The following is a 16,154-nucleotide window of genomic DNA, read 5'->3' as shown; positions in this document are numbered from 1 at the left end:
AAGGGAGGGATTGCTCACCATCCTCAGTGGTGTCACTGTCACCCAGATCCTTGTGTGGTGGTGGCAGCGTGGTACCCAAGTGATGGACCATCTTCTTCTCCACCCAGCCCCTCCGGCGCAAAAGCCACCGGATCACAGGGTAGCAGCCTTGGATCATGAAAATCTTCTTCTGCTGCAAGGTGACAGAAGAATGCTTGTTCAGCAAGTATAGCCTAAGTGCCTGTCACAGGGGATATAACGGTGAACCGGACAGCTATGGCCTCTGCCTTCAGGAAATTTTTATATTCCAGTAGAAGAGACAGGCTATAAATAAATAGAAAAATAATCTGCATAATAATCATCACAAGAGTAACTATATTTATTTGCTAATATTTACTGAGCACCTTCTATGTGTTAATCACTTATATACATTACTAACAATGATATGTATTTTTAATAGATACTATTATCACCACTTAACTGCTTATGAAACAGAGACATAGAGAGATTGAGTAGCTTGGCCACACAGTGGTTAAGTGAAAGAGCAGGAATTTACATCCAGGCTGGCGAGCTCGAGAAACTGGATCTTAATGGGGACCCAGAGAAACAGTCAGGGGAGGCTAAGAAGGAGCCAGGAATGTGCAGAGCCGGGCAAATGGCAGTTCAGGCAGAGGGAAAAGCATGTGCAAAGGTCTTGAGGCTGGAGAGGTTGGGAGGAACTGGAAGGAAGCCAGGGTGAATGGAGTGTGGAAAATGAGGGGGAGACCTCCTGAGAGGTAGAAGTAGACTGTGGAAGGTCCTGCAGGCCTTGGAACGAACTTGAATTTTATATTAAGAGTAGCATGAAGCAATAAAGTGAAGGGAGGGAGTGACATAGTTGGAGGCTGTAAGTGTGGCTTGCTGGCTTGCTGTCGTACGGAAAACAGATGGAGGGGACAAGGATGGAAGCAGGGAGACGAGGCAGAAGGCTGTTGTTGTTTCTGCAGGTTCTTACAGTGGAGATGGATGGGAACAAGGCAATAGAGGTGAGATTCGTTTTGGAAATAGAGACTAGTTTTGCTGATGGGATTAGATGTGTGGGTGAGGGAACAGAAAGATCAGATTTCTGGCTTGAACAACTGGGAGATGGAGGAGATCAGAGAGTAGGGAGGAGAACAGGTTTGGGCAGGAAAATCAAGAGTATGGTTTGGGACATGGGTCTGAAATGCTTTGATGTTCCCTGGGCGATGTCAAGTGGGGGGCTGGATCTCTGGAGCGTGCAGTTAGAGGACAGGCTGGGCTGGAAAGGGCATGGAGGGGGCACAGCACACTGACTGGACTCATGGCCAAGGAGACAGGTGTGGAGAGGGATCCAGGGAACCAGGAGTGTCCCAAGAAGTCTTCAAAGGCAACTGAAAAGTAGCTGCCAGGGAGGGAGAAAGGAGAACTAGGAGTGTGCAGACAGCCAAAAGGGAAGGTATGTGTGGGGGGTCGGTGCCTAAGGTGCCAAACCAAGGTCAGGACAGAAGAGGGACTGACTGCTGGATCTGGCTCCTTGGAGGTCACCAGTGACCTTGACTAGAGTGGTTCCCGATGGGAGTGGGGAAGGGCAGGGAACCAGAGTGGTGGGAGCTGAGGAGTGAGTCCCAGGTGAAGTAGACAATTCTGCCAAGAAGTCTGGCTGTGAAGGGGGTATTGAAAAATGGGGAAGTATTTGAAGATGGGTGTGGATCAAGGGATCAAGGATTTTTTTCTTGTATGTTTTCTAAGGATGGGAGAAAATAGTGCAGGGAGGCAGGATGAGCCACTCTCCAGGCCCTTTCTAGACCCCCAAGCTCCCTCCGACCTTGATAGCTCTCTCCACGTGGATCTTGGCGTTTCTGAGCCGGCCCATGTGTTGAGACGCCTTGGAGAATCCTCGCCAAAGGACAAGAGAACCTGCAGAAAGATGCGCAGTGGGGCTGGGGTTGGCACCCCTCCTCTCTCTCCACTCTTCATCCGGATGCTCATCCTCTACAGCTCTTCTCCGGATCCCCACGTCCGCCCCCAGTCTTCTGGTCCTGGCCCCAACTGCCTCGGGCCAGGAGGGGCGGGCCGCAAAGGGCCTCACCGTCCTGCGGCGGGTCGTCCTCCTGGGCCGGGGTGGGCGAGGGCCCAGGGGGGGCAGGGATCCGCGGCTCCCTGGGCGTGGCTGCCGTGGGCCGAGGACTCGAGGTCGCAGCCTAGGCGGAGCGCCGAGGCTGGGCTGCCTGCCCAGCGTTGGCCGCCTGCCGGAGCCTCCTCTGGAAGCTGGAACTCGGAGTGGCGCGCCCAGGGCCATGGGGCGGGGGGACTGGTGCGGGGCTCGGGCGGCAGCGGCTTTCGCGGCCAGCTGCACACGGGACCCGCGTCCTGGCGGTACCAGGCGGTGGAGCCGCGAGGTACAGCCCCCAGCTCCTCCGCCCTCAGGAGCAGCGCCGCGTCGGGGCCGTGCGTGCACCCCTCGCCGCGCGCGCGCGTTCCCAGGGCCCCAGAGCCCGCCTCCCGTCCGCGCGCAGCCGCGTCTTGCAGGAGGGCCCTGCGGTGCCCGAGCTGGGCCCTCCGTTCTGAGGCCCCGCCCTCTGTCTTTTGTCGCCTTAGAAACCATTCACCCGGCACAATCAGGCCTCGGGGGGCTGGTTCGGTGGGACTACTTCCAGCAGGCCAAACTCCGAGCCTCACCTGCCCCAGACCCTTAATGAACAGGGAGCTGGAGTTGGAAGCGCAGAGCACTCACTGGTCCGCCAGTTTCTAACAGTCCTGATTCTTTATCCAGCGCTTCCTGGGGCTTCAGTTATTCCGCAGTATTCATAGGGGACCACATGCTACGTGGTGAGCTAGGTGCTGGGGACCGGAAGAACAACCTAGGGATGGTCCCTGATTTCACGGAGCTTACAGCCAAGTGAAGGGGAAACAAACAAAAAGCAAGCAACACAGGAATAAAACAGGTGTAGGTATGATAAGGGCAATGAACAAGCAATGAACTGAAACTAGGAAGGGGGCACACTTTATATAAGGTAATCAAGGATGTCCTCTCTTAAGAGATGACATTTAAGCTGAAGCCTACAGAAGGCAAAGGTGTTGAGGAGTTTGCCAGGGGAGGGATAGCATTCCAGGGAGAGGAAATTCTCAGCAACAGCCCTGAGAGAGTAAGAACCTTCCTGGGGAACTAAAAGGAAGCCAGTGTCCTGGTGAGACCTGATCAGATCTGCAGGACCTGGCAGATGGAGCTAGGGTAAGGTCCTTGGGGGTAGATTTGAAAGCCAGGGCAGTATTATGGGGAAAATAATGAAGTGCAGAACACACCCCGCCCCCCCCCAAAAAAAACCCCTCGGAAATAAAGTATCATTGTTTGAGTCGACTGCGGGAAAAAAACAAGTTATGCAACAGCCCTCAAGACAAGACTGTAAGCAACCTTTTTGGAAGTAGTAGGAAAGTGTTAACCTCAAATGTCACAGGTGAGATAAATAAGGCTCCAAGACGTTAAATAATTTGCCTTAAATCGCACAGCAGAGGCAGCATTGGAACCCAGATCTGACTCTAGAGCCCCACTCTGAAACAGAATTGCTATTAGGGCTTCCCTGGTGGCGCAGTGGTTGAGAGTCCGCCTGCCGATGCAGGGGACACGGGTTCGTGCCTCGGTCCGGGAAGATCCCACATGCCACGGAGTGGCTCGGCCTGTGAGCCATGGCCGCTGTGCCTGCGCGTCCGGAGCCCGTGCTCCGCAACAAGAGAGGCCACAACAGTGAGAGGCCCGCGTACCACCCACCCACCCACACACACACCCACCCACACACACACCCACACACACACACCCACACCCCCCCCCCCACACACACACACAAAGAAATGCTATTAAACACAAGTCCATGTCATCACTCAGAGGGTTGCCTACCAGTAATGCAAGTACCAAATGGACAGTCTGCGAGGCAAACTGTAGCAATGCCCACTCAAGCAAAGTCCACGAACGCAGCTTTTTTATTCACTGGTAGATCTGCTCATACAGTGACGGTGGGTCCTCCACAGAGCTGTCCAGCCAACCCTAACCACTGAAATCACTCTTCCCAACCCTGTGGCTGGTGACTGGGCTTCCCAAAAGGCATGCCGTCAGGAGAGGACCGGCTGATTGGCAACCGTCCGATCTGTACTCACCAGAAGCAAATTTGGTTCTAGGGGCTCTGAACCCTGAGAGATGGATCTGTGACAAATGAGAGTTCTAGTTGGCTCACCCAGGCAATGCTGTCCTGTGAGGGCTAAGTGAGCAGCTACCATACTCTATTGGACATCCACCTTCACCGTGAGCACCTTCTTGAAAGCAACATTCACTGCAAAGCTAGGATACAGCCATATGCCCCAGAGAAGGGCACACCTAATTCTGCAAGGCAGGAGGGGGAGAGTCACAGAGGTAATGTCATAAAGGGGATGACAGCTGTCCAAGCTGCCCCCACCCCCAGCCCCTCCATCCTTTAACAGTACCTTGTCCTGTTTCAAGAGACCCCCTTTTGGCCACATGGAAGAAACTCTTGAAAACTCAGCTCAAAGGCCAACCCTTCTGAAACTTTTCCTGACATCCTCTTCCATAAAAACACCCCCTGTGGGCGCCCCCAGACTTCCAGTAGTGAATCTGAAATGCTTCAACGCACCTATTCACACACCCAGGCATTTTACTGGCCCCCCAAGTCTCCCTGAGACAGGGATGATGTCATCCCCCACATCCAGCACAATGGAAGTTACCAAACAGCTTGGATGCTGGGCTGGTGGAAGGATCAGTTACTATTTATTCAGTACCTGTACGGCAGGTACTGTGTCAGATTTACATTATCTCCACTTTAAGAAACTGAAGCACAGACTATAAATAACTCGCTCAAATTCATCAGTAAGAATCAGGACTCAAGACATTTTTTTTTTAACTTCAAGGTATCACTAAGGCTTAGTGCTGTCCAAGAGAACTTTCTGCAATGATGGAAATGTTCTATTTACATACCCTGTGACCCGGCAGGCATCAGCAACTTGTAGCTATTGAGCACTGGTAGGTCTGAGACAGTAGATATTAAACTTTTTTAACTGTAACAATTAGACACACGTGGCTAGTGATTACTGTCAGCACAGGTAAAGGCAGAAAGCTTGGATTTGAACTCTACCCTCTTGCTCACTAGCTGGGAGATTCGGGGCAGACTGCTGCATCTCATGGAACCTCAGTTTCCTTAGCCATGAAATGGGATCATTATTTCTCTGAGGTTACCTTCTAGCCCAAATGAGCTCATTACATGAAAAGAACCAAAGCTCTATATAGGCAGAGAGAGCAGTTTCAGAAATGGGTGGAGCCTGGACTGCAATAGAGGTCTCTTGGGTTAGGGCCCTCGGCAGGACTAACGCCAGGGGCCAATCACGAAACTGTCTCTGGTGGGGACCCCCAGGCCCAAGTGCCAGCCAGATGGTCTTAGGGAAGAAAAAGCCTCACCTCCCAGCTTTTCACGTATACACAGAGAGCACAGACCTCATGCACCCCCAGAGGGGCAAAAAGAGACTTTAATTAGGGGAGGGAGGATCCACCAGAATAAGAAAAGGTACAGCGAGCGTGGGAGCAGAGGAGCCAGAGCAGGCAGGAGGCCCCAGCCGGGAAGCTCTGGAGGACTCACCTCTCCACCTCTAGCACAGGCACTGCACTGACAGACAAGGCGAAACAGCGGCCCCTCTCAGCTGGGAGGGCACGAAGAGGCCCCTGCGGCCAGAGGTTGCCTAGCTTTCAGGCCCCAGCTCCTAGGTGTGGCTGGTGGCCACCAGTTCAGCCCTTGTCCCCAACCAGTGCTGGGTGGCCATCTTCAGGCAGAGCTCAGGAAGCTGGCAGAGGGTCTCCACCGCTTCTACTGGCTCAAGGAAATAAGAGAACGAGGGAGAGGAACTGGAGTCTGAAACCTCCCTCCCTCCCCACCTGTGGTGGCTCCAGGGAGGAACAGTAGTCGCCTTCTGGCTCCAGGCCCGCCCAGACCCACAGCGACCAATAAGGTACAATCACTGGGACCAGTCACAGCCACTGGAGGTGGAGGTTGTTTGTTTAAAAAAAAAAAAAAAAAGACAAAAAGGTTACAGTCTCCTACAAGCACAGAGTTTTAAGTTTCAAGACGTTAAAAAAAAATCTGTCCCGGCCCAGGGGACTGAACATCAGAAGCCAGCCTGACCAGGCACATGTGGCCTTGGGGCAGGTCCACTGCTGCTTTGCTGCCCAGCTAGCAAGCACACCCCCCCCTCCCACATCTAATGCCCACCCCGACACCCAGCTCCCCTCCGCTGCTGCTGCCGCCGTCGCCACCGCTGCTCTGGGGAGTAACTCCAGGACGCCTTCGCAGAGACACGGGGGAGTCTGAGGGGGAAGGCCACGAGATCCAGCCAGATGCTTTAGAACTGTCAAGAGAACCAAGAGGCGGTGAATGATGTTATTACTGTATCCTCGCAGGCCTGCTCTGGGGAGGTGGGCTGATTTGAGAGCGGCAGCTGTACTCAGATCTCTGCAGGGCAGGGTTCGGTCTCAGGACACCCTGTGGGCACACTCTAATTTAGCCAGCATTCAGCAGTGTGACCTTTGGGGCACTGGCCCTAAAACCTAGCACTGGACAAGGCAGAAAAATTAAGGGTGACGTGGGTTTTTCCACAGCTCCCCTTGGTCGTGCCACAAGGGCTGCCAGAAAGCCCTGTCACTGTGCCTTGCTTACTGAACTGAGGCTGCCTTCTTTAGAAATGGGGGCTCACATGCAAATGCTTGGGGATTCAGAGAGGGAGCCAGGATCTGGTACTCTGTGTCAAGCTCTGGGTGGTCCTCCAAGTAAGACAGGCCCTTGAAATGCTTTCTAACCTCAAATATCTCCCATGGTGCCTAGAACAGCCCTGGACATTTTATAGACCAGAGGTTGTGGACCAATGGCCCACGAGCTGAACTCAGCCCAAAGATGAGCAGTGTTTGGCCTACGGGTTAAAAGAATATGAATCAGTCGATATGAATATGAATTAGCCAACCTTGAAAATATAGCACACTGCACAAAGATCCAGATTTTGAGATTCTTTTGATGAAGCCACGGAGGGCCAGAGCTGTGCGGTGGTGATCCTCTTCAGGTGAGGCATGTGCTCACCAGATCCCCACACGGCCCGCCTCACTCATGTACATTACCGGCCCGACCCTTACATGCACCTGATGCCATTATACTATCTTAGATTTTGAGTCTGAAAACTCCAATTCCTGGTTCCTTCACTTACTGGCTGAGGCACCTTGGACATATGACTTAACTTCCAGAGCCCAGATAACTCATCTATGAAATGGGGATGCCACCTGATTCAAAGATTGTTTTAGGTATTAAATGAGATACTTGAACGTACATTTTTAGCTATATTACCACAGAAATGTACTTACTGTAACAACTAAATGACTGTCGAATGAATGACCCAAATACTAAATTGGGACAAGAACTATTTTTCTTCAGTTGAGTTCAGAGGCCTCGCAGTGCCCTGGCCATATAACCTTGTGCTACAATACAGGGAAAGCTTACTAGGCACCAGGTGATATGCTTTATACACATTTCTTCATTAATGCTCAACCACACTGAATGGTACGTATTAATTAACAGTCTCACTTCACAGCCGAGGAAACTTGAGGCTTAGTCGAGAGGTTCTGTAACATGCCCGAGGAAGCAGTGGAGCCGGACTCACACATAGGTGGCCTGACTCCACGGCCTGTGTGACCTGAACAAGCGTGTTCCCCTGGTTGCACAGTAGAGCTACTTTGTACACTGGCTGTCCTCAGCATAATTAAAGCCCAGGGGAAGCGGGTGTAATATCCATTTTCAGGAATCTGAGCTCCTCCGGGGCTGGATCTGTACGCACTGGTAGGAGTAAACACTAATTCTACCATCCAGGGATCATAGTTGACTCTGAGGGGAACATAACAACAAACCAAGGACTGTTTGGAAAAAGAAAAAAAAAAGGCGGCACGTCGTGAATGACTAAAAAAGAACAACTGTGTCATCACTTCATCAGTGTAAACAATTCGTCCTCCTCAAAGGGATGTAGTCCTTTCCGTCACGAAGCCACAAACAACTAAAGAGGGATCTGTAGGACTTAAGCCGTGAAAACGATGGAAAACAGGCTGCAGAAATCATGACTTTAAGCCTGAGAAGCAGATGCCAAAGGAAACTATTCCAGTCTGTTTGAAAACTGGAATTATACTCTGATTAACTGCCCTATACTCCTAGAAAATTCACATGTGGATTTAACTTGCCTCACTCGGGGATTGAACTAGATACAGGGAAGGACCGTGTACACTTTGAGATGTAGAAATGAGCGACTAAGAGAGGCATCACCCAGGCCCCCGGAGATGGAAAATGCCCTGCAGCTCTCCAACATGAAGCACGGGCCCTCCTGCCCCAAGGAATCAGGCTGACCTGCAGCCCACCAGAGCTCCTAGAGGCCTCAGGAAATATTCACGCACCGTTGGCACCACTTTCCCACCAGATGCTAAATTCTCAGCACGACCCATAGGTCTTTCTACTTCTGGAAACAAACCAGGAAGGCCCCTACACTTACATTCTTGAGGAACTCCTCGGCCACAATGCGTGCACGGGCATTGACCGACAGCTTCATCTCACTGATCTCCTTGTCGATTTCTTCCATGAAGTGGATCACAAAGTCCACCAACTTGTGTTTATACATCTGCTCTGTGTGGAAGTTGGTGATCAGAAAACTGATGTCATATCCCTAGGGAAGGAAGACAGTGGGGAGCAGGGAGAGAAGAAACAGGAGAGAATCAGCATCCTGGGGGCGCTGAGCTGGCCGTGCCCTCTACGTCCACTTAGCCACATGCTTCCAGTTGCTTGTGACCCTATCCCAAGCTACATGCCCTTCAGGCAGCAGCCCACCTGCTCTGGTGGGGTGTGTATGTTGGATCCAAGGAACCAACAGTTGGATCAACTAAACCCAGTTGAGAATTTTGTGTCTATCAGACATCTCTGGCAGACTATCTGTGGCACAGACAGTTGCATTCAGAATGAGTCAACGGAGAGTGAAGGGACTGGAAATCTTGTCAAAGAAGAATCTCTTCAAACAAAAGGAACATCTAGTCCAGAGAGAAGCGAAGATGCTGTGGGAGAAGGATGGGACTGAGGTCTTTAACTATCAGATGGGCTGTGTGTAGAAGAGCAATTTTATTTATTCTGGGTGGCCCTGGAGGTTAGATCTAGGACCAGAAATTTTAGCTCAGGATGAGGACGAGCTTGGCCAACATGTCTAATGTGTTTGACGATGGTGTTTGCTGCTCTGTGTGGTAGTTGCTTAGTCACTGGCAGAGAGTTGATCTGGCAGGGAGTCTGTAGAGAGGACTCAAGTACAAAGTCAGACAACAAGTGACCCAATGTCAACTGTGGCCTTGAGACTCTGATTCAGTTGGTGGCAGAGTTTAGATTTCTGATTCATCATGCCCTTTCTGCCGCTAGACTATAGGCTCTGGGAAGGTGCACAGTGCATCTCATCTTTTTTGCCTTTTCCATGGTTGAGGCAGACCCAGCCTCCGAAGCTGATTCCCCTTATTCCCACAACAGCCGAAACGAAGGCCAATTCTCACCCACGAAGGCCGTGGGTGCCCTACAGCTGGGCGAGCAGCAATCCCAGTTCTAGAAACAATCCCAGGCCAGTAACAGTTGATGCGGTAGTGGAATTCTGGGTATTACAAACATATGGATCACACAGTCTCACCTCCACTGGTTTCCTTCGGAGGATAAAGAAGTTCTCTGCTCTCATCATCATGAAGCGCATGAACTTGTGACATAAAATCTTCTCGATCTCATCAGCCTGGTGAGAGCAAAGGAGAAACGTGTTTCCCTAAAGCTGACACTCTAGGCCAACAGAAATCTGGAGCCTGGTCTTCTGACTGCAATTTCTCCCAGGTTCGCTGGAGGTAGTGGGGTTGGGTATTGGAACACCACCACCTGAACTCTGAATCGTGGGGTAACTGGTTGCCAACTGAAAAGAGGGTCTACTACATTAGGGCCCTCCAACTTAATGGGACGTTATCATGATCTTGCCTTCACCCATTCTAGAAAAGTAATTCTGGCAAGCCCACATCTTTTTTTAATTTTAATTTTTTGGCCACGCCGCATGGCATGCAGAGTTCCCCGACCAGGGATAGAACCTATGCCCCCTGCAGTAGAAGTGCAGAGTCTTAACCACTGGAAGGGAAGTCCTGGCAAACTCAAACCTTTTATCTGTTCCTTCTGCAGACTTCCTGAGACTCCCCTGGTGGTGCAGTGGTTAAGAATCCGCCTGCAAACGCAGGGGACATGGGTTCGAGCCCTAGTCCGGGAAGATCATGCCGCAGAGCTACTACGTCCATGCGCCACAACTACTAGGCCCACACGCCACAACTACTGAAGCCTGTGTGCCTAGAGCCTGTGCTCCGCAACAAGAGGAACAGATAAACCTTTTATCTGTTCCTTCCAGAGTCCACATCTATATTCAAAACTACCCTTTCCTTTCTTATTTCACTAGTGCTACATTTTCCAGTCTGTGATACATACTGTGAAGAATATCAGAGATAACCTTAGGTGGTCTCCACGTTAGTAGCAATGAACATCAAACAAACCCCAAAGTTTCTCCCTGATGAACTCTCAACATTTCTGAAGGAAGAATTTTGCTGCACAGGGCAGACACACCCTTAACAGCCCCCAACACTTGTTAATCTCCCCTTTCAACAAACAGAGCAGGCCCTTGGCTTAGAGCTTTCTATAGGCAGAAGTGTCTAGTCTGAACTTAATAACCTTGTTGTTTTCAACGTGCTTGTTTTTTAGACTTGTCCTCAATTTGGCAAGTGGTATTGTTTTTCCATTTGTGGCACAAAGTTTCTTTTTCAAACAAATTTAAGTAGGAGAAAATAAGTTGGGCTTCCCTGGTGGCGCACTGGTTAATAATCTGCCTGTCAATGCAGGGGACACGGGTTCGAGCCCTGGTCCGGGAAGATCCCACATGCCACGGAGGAACTAAGCCCGTGTGCCACAACTACTGAGCCTGCACTCTAGAGCCCATGAGCCACAACTACTAAGCCCACGTGCCACAACTACTGAAGCCCACGCGCCACAACTACTGAAGCCCACGTGCCTAGAGCCCAAATACTGCAATGAAGAGTAGCCCCCACTTGTGGCAACTAAACAAGGCCCACGTGCAGCAGCGAAGACCCAACATAGCCAAGAAGAAATAAATAAATAAATAATAAGTCAATAAGTTAATTGAAAGAAATCTATTAAGTAAAGAAGTGTCCAAGTAGTCGATAAATATGGCAGAAATTATGGTGGTAGTGGGAGTGTCAGACATTTGTGAAACACAGAGGAAAGATAAGAAATTACACTTCCTGAGACTCCCCTGGTGGCGCAGTGGTTAAGAATCCGCCTGCAAACGCAGGGGACATGGGTTCAAACCCTAGTCCGGGAAGATCATGCCGCAGAGCTACTACGTTCATGCGCCACAACTACTGGGCCCACACGCCACAACTACTGAAGCCTGTGTGCCTAGAGCCTGTGCTCCGCAACAAGAGGAACCACAGTGAGAAGCCCGCACACTGCAAGGAAGAGTAGCCCCTGCTCGCCGCAACTAGAGAAAGCCTGTGCATGGCAACGAAGACCCAGCAGTGAAAAATAAATAAACTAAATTTATTAAAAAAAAAAATGACACTTCATATTTTTACCCTAAATCTCCCTTTCGGAGTTTATGGCTATCAAATTGATACTGTTACTGCTTATTTTTCTGAACTGGACTTATCCTTCATTCCTTAGGAAAAGTTTTGTGACCTGACACCAAACTGGCCTGTAGCCTTGGCTGCTACATTTCCTGCCTTCTAATGCAGAGCAAGGCCTAGAAGATGGGGCTGATCTCTCTTTATCTACCGAGCTGATGAGTTTGGCAAATCATTTCCTGGTAATAAAACCTGGGTTTCTTTGCACCCTGAATCTGGCATGCTGATCTCTCACATGGGGGCCCCTGGCCTCCCGGTGAGGCAGGGGATCTGTGGTGAGCTCACCTGTTTCACAGCAATGCTGACCCGGACAGAGTTGATGGAGCCTTCAATCAGAACCTTTTCCTTCTCATTCCTGCTGATGGTCACAGGCTGTAGCAGGAGCTCTTTGCTACTCCTGAAAACACAAAATCACAGAGGCCTCTGTACTATAAAAGAACAGAATGGTCAAGGAGACCCCACAGCAGATCCTAGAATCACTATCTGGGACCACAGAGTCCAAGGAATAGGAGACTCACAAGCAGGGGTGCTCCAAGATGGGGGCAGCAAGCGTGTTCTCCAGCAGAAAGAGCACAGGCTCTGGAGTCAGGGCGAAAACGTTTTGAAATCCAGCCTCCTCTGTTACTTTCCTTGGGCAAGTTACCCTGTTGGAATCTCAACTTCCTCATTTGTAAAATGACTCTGATTCCTATTTCACTGCTGAGGACTGAGAGAGATCAAAAAGGGTCAAGTGTCTAACAGTGTGCCTGGCACACTGTAGGAGCTTTACAAATGACAGCTCTTATTTTCATAACTATAGGCAAACCCATACACTGTTTAGGGAATGAGGAGAGAACCTGCCTTAGAGAGAAGGACAAGCTAAAATCGAACAGTCTGGCCTCCTTTAATGATCAATCCAGAAGGATTCACTTGTTCAACATTAAGATCCCTCTCAGCTCAGTTCCCATTTTGATGTCCCTGAATCCCTGTGATGATAGTTGGTAGTTAACTATGGTGGTGCTACCTGGGAGCTATTATCCTTTAAAAATACCTATTGGAAACCATATATGTTAAGTAGCATAAAAGGGCACATCCTAACATCTTGTCAGTTTTCTTAAATTCAAATCATATCAACTTAGTGTGGTAACACTGCTTATCTCAGTTGTATATGTCCCAGATTAAATTTTAAAGGGGAAAAAGAATAATTATTTACAAAACATAAATTACATAAGAGAAAATAATCCCAAGTACGGAATATTTGGAGTAGACGACGGATGAGTCCATTTTTTTTTTTGGGGGGGGGGTGGTGGTGGGGGCGGAATCCTTGATCTTTAAATTAGAAAAGAATAGAGATGGCATCTCAGGTAACTAAATTCTTAGTCTACTCCTTAAACTGCCAGAGGGCTCACTAACTCCATGGGAGGTAATTCCCAAATGGCCCTACGCTGAGAAGTCACACCTTGTGTCAAGCAATCTTGGCTCCAGAGCAGCTTCTCCCCTGAGTTTTGTCCTGCCAACCCACTGACCCTATTTTCTGAACTTCAAATTGGGAACCATTGTTCATCTGGCAGCAAGACAAAAAATGTGAACTGTAGTTGTACTGACAACTCCAGGATGGAAGTTACTCATGGCACACAGTCATCTCTGGGTGTTGCACCCATCAACCCCACCCCTTTTCCTTCCCTACCTGACTTCCACTTCGGGCTTGTTGTGTCGTTCTACCACCTGGGAGGAGAAATTCTCCAGGCAGAGGGCAGCCTGCAGTGTGGCCCGCACGGCACTCAGGTAGGGACGGAGAGTGGCAGTCTGTAGGAAAAAGGCCAACAGAGGATCAGAATCTGTCTCACCAAACCCACTGGTCCCCTAGTCCAGCTACACAGGAGCCAGGCAGTACTCAGGGTCCCTGACTCTCAGATACTACAGTGAACACAATAGACTAGGCCTTCAAGGTGCCTTTCATTCTAGGTTTAGAACAGTGGTTCTCAACAGGGGACCATTTTGCCTGCCAGGGGACATTTGGCAATGTCAAGACATTTTTCATTTTTACAACGTGGGGTGGGGTAGGGGTTACTGGTGTTGAGTAGACAGAAGTCAGGCATACTGCTAAATATCCTACAATGCACAACAAAGAATTATTCAGCCCCAAATACTGCTGAAGTTGAGAAACTCTGGTCTAGAAGCATACAGGTGAATGATTGTCTTCAATCTACCTTTTGAGCCAACAAATGTATAGATCTACAGTGTGCCAGCCTGGGAATTCAAAGATGATTAAGACCTTCTCTACCCTTAAAACAGCTCGACTAGGTCAGGAAAACAGAGAAAGTAACTATGATATAATGGGTAAAATGTAAAAGAAATTTACAATTTTTATTTGCAAAAAAAATTGGTTTTGATTTGAAGATGGAAATAAGATTAGGAAGACTTTACAATGATAAAAAGTAGAATGACATTCCCAATAGAGGCAACGGTGTCTAGCTACACTGGCCTGTCTTCAGTTCCTTGTATTAGCCAAGTTTTTTCTCACCTCAGGCCTTCACACATGCCAAACCATCTATCTGCAGGCTTTTCTCCCCCTTCTTTGCCTAAGTCATCCTTTAGATCTTGGTTTATTCTGGGAAGGCCTCCTCCTTCCTCAGAGAGGCCTTTCCTGACTTCGCTCTTCATTGCACTTACTATAATTTACAGTGACACACCCTTTATATATCGTTCATAAAGTAATTTTCTCCTTCACTAAACTGTAAGCTCCATGGTCAACAGACCATGTCTATTTTATTCAAATTTACATACCCTGCACCTAGGTCAGTCAGCACCTTACATATACTCTGTCTTACTCAGTTTCTGTAGAATAAGTGAACGAATGAAAAAATAACTTAAGCAAGATCAGAATAACAAAAAAGGGCAGTAAGAGTTCCAGAAGTAGTAATGAGTACAGTGTTGCCAGGAAGCATTTTAGATTCTATGGATGAGGCTGCAGTAGTAGCCTAGAGATTCATGGGGAATCTCAAATGCCAGGCTACTGAGTGTAGCTCTTCTTTTAAGGTGGCAAGGAACTGCTGGGGCTTTCTGAGGAGGAAGTTACATGACTACAGTTGCATGGCAACTCTGTGGAGAATGGACTGGAGGAGAGGGAAGTGAGAGAGCAGGCAGAGAAGATTATTTAAGGAGGGTAATGAGGGCTTGGCCTGGAGCAATGCAGGACAAGCAAGATTATCTCTGTCAAAATTCAGACAGCAAATCTGAAAAAGGTGCATTTTAGGTGGCCGGCCCTGTGGTGCCTGCCCTTTCAAAAATAGAACAGACACATTCTCGTGTAATATCTCAACAAGTTTGATGTTTAAAAAATCAAGAGGCATGGCCTAAATTAAAACAAAAAAAAGAATATCCCAGCTTTCTAGCTGACATAAGAGGACACAAAGGCGGAATAAGTAACACAAGAGGGTGAGCAAGTTTAGGGAGAGAAGATGAGTTTTGATCCAGAGGTCTAATTTCAAGGTGTCTTCAAGATATCCAGGTGAACCTTGAACGAGAACCTTCCCAGGTGAACCTAGGAAGGTAGATTTAGGAGTCACCATAAATCACATGGTCACGAAAACCTGTACATTAAATAGGTATCACCAGAGAGAGTGCAAAGAGGGGAAGGTAGTGAGCCAAGTCTCAGTTGCCAGGAACACCCACAGTTATCAACAGAATTTCCTGCAAGGGAGGGGTCAGCAGTATGAGAGCTTATATTCTACAGTAAGGCTGATACGGTTGAGTTCTGACCAGGAAGAGGTCTACGTAGAGGAAGCATAAAAGAGATCCTTCAGTGAGAAAGAAGCAAGGCTGGGGCAACATGAAGAGTGGGATAAGCAAGTGTGGAAGTTTCCCTGAGAGAACTGTGGGGTTAAGCGGGTAAGAGAGAACAGGGGAGTGTATTTAGTGAAAGTCTACTCTGGGTGGGGAGGTGGCCCTACTACGGGCTGCGGCTTACTACGTGCCTTCGAGGCGCTACCACGAACCTAGAAGAGCCCACTTCCGGCTTCCTCCATGCCTCAGTATCCCCCACCTGCTTCAAGGACCAGACTATGCAGCCGCAAGGCCTGCTTCTTACAAGGGCGTCCCCCGCTCGCCCCTTCCTCACCTCGGCCCCGCCCCGCCCTCTTTCTCCCAGCCTCAGGGTGCCCCCACACCCCCTGCATCCCTCGGCCCAGGGCCTCTCCGCTGCAAAGCCGCATCTCCCCCAGACCCAGATCCCTGAGACAGAACAGCGGGGGCCCCGGACCCGGGGCCCGTCTCTCACCATCGCGGGCGCTGGCTGGGCCGGAAAGCGGAAGTGCGGAAGTGGCCAGTCCCGCGCCGCCTTCTCTTTCGCGAGAAGCGCAGCCGCAGTCTCCGCCCGGACGTCTGGACTGTACCATCAACGCTCCGAGCGGGGGAGGAGGAGGCTAAGAACATT

General features: G+C 49.6%; 2 protein-coding genes across 2 annotated transcripts in view; both read right to left on the bottom strand.

Annotated features, from left to right (window-relative positions):
* TTLL3 (tubulin tyrosine ligase like 3) overlaps positions 1–2,357 on the bottom strand; it is a 28,786-nt gene extending 26,429 nt beyond the window's left edge. The window contains exons 1-2 of the mRNA XM_069541167.1: positions 1,805–2,357; positions 19–172 (exon numbers count right to left, since the gene is read on the bottom strand). Coding sequence (XP_069397268.1) covers positions 19–172; positions 1,805–2,278 — 628 coding nt within the window. The 5' untranslated portion in view covers positions 2,279–2,357. The remainder of the gene's footprint in view (positions 1–18; positions 173–1,804) is intronic.
* A 3,679-nt stretch (positions 2,358–6,036) lies between these two features.
* On the bottom strand, positions 6,037–16,109 carry ARPC4 (actin related protein 2/3 complex subunit 4). Its single transcript, XM_060023025.1, has 6 exons — positions 15,999–16,109; positions 13,407–13,525; positions 12,026–12,137; positions 9,712–9,807; positions 8,548–8,718; positions 6,037–6,378 (listed from the first exon to the last, which is right to left on the bottom strand). The coding sequence occupies exons 1-6, from the start codon at positions 15,999–16,001 to the stop codon at positions 6,373–6,375; spliced, it is 507 nt and encodes a 168-aa protein (XP_059879008.1). The 5' UTR covers positions 16,002–16,109; the 3' UTR covers positions 6,037–6,372.
* Positions 16,110–16,154: the final 45 nt, after the last annotated feature.

Source organism: Delphinus delphis, chromosome 10 (genome assembly GCF_949987515.2).
Source record: "Delphinus delphis chromosome 10, mDelDel1.2, whole genome shotgun sequence".
Lineage (NCBI taxonomy): Eukaryota > Metazoa > Chordata > Mammalia > Artiodactyla > Delphinidae > Delphinus > Delphinus delphis.
The sequence above is the reverse complement of the archived record's forward strand: the minus strand, read 5'-3'. Positions and strand labels throughout refer to the sequence as shown.

Coding starts and splice junctions, on each gene's coding strand:
- ARPC4 (XM_060023025.1), bottom strand. Junction 9,808..12,025: donor TCAGCATTGCTGTGAAACAG/GTGAGCTCACCA, acceptor TGCTCTCACCAG/GCTGATGAGATCGAGAAGAT. Junction 8,719..9,711: donor TCCGAAGGAAACCAGTGGAG/GTGAGACTGTGT, acceptor TTCCTTCCCTAG/GGATATGACATCAGTTTTCT.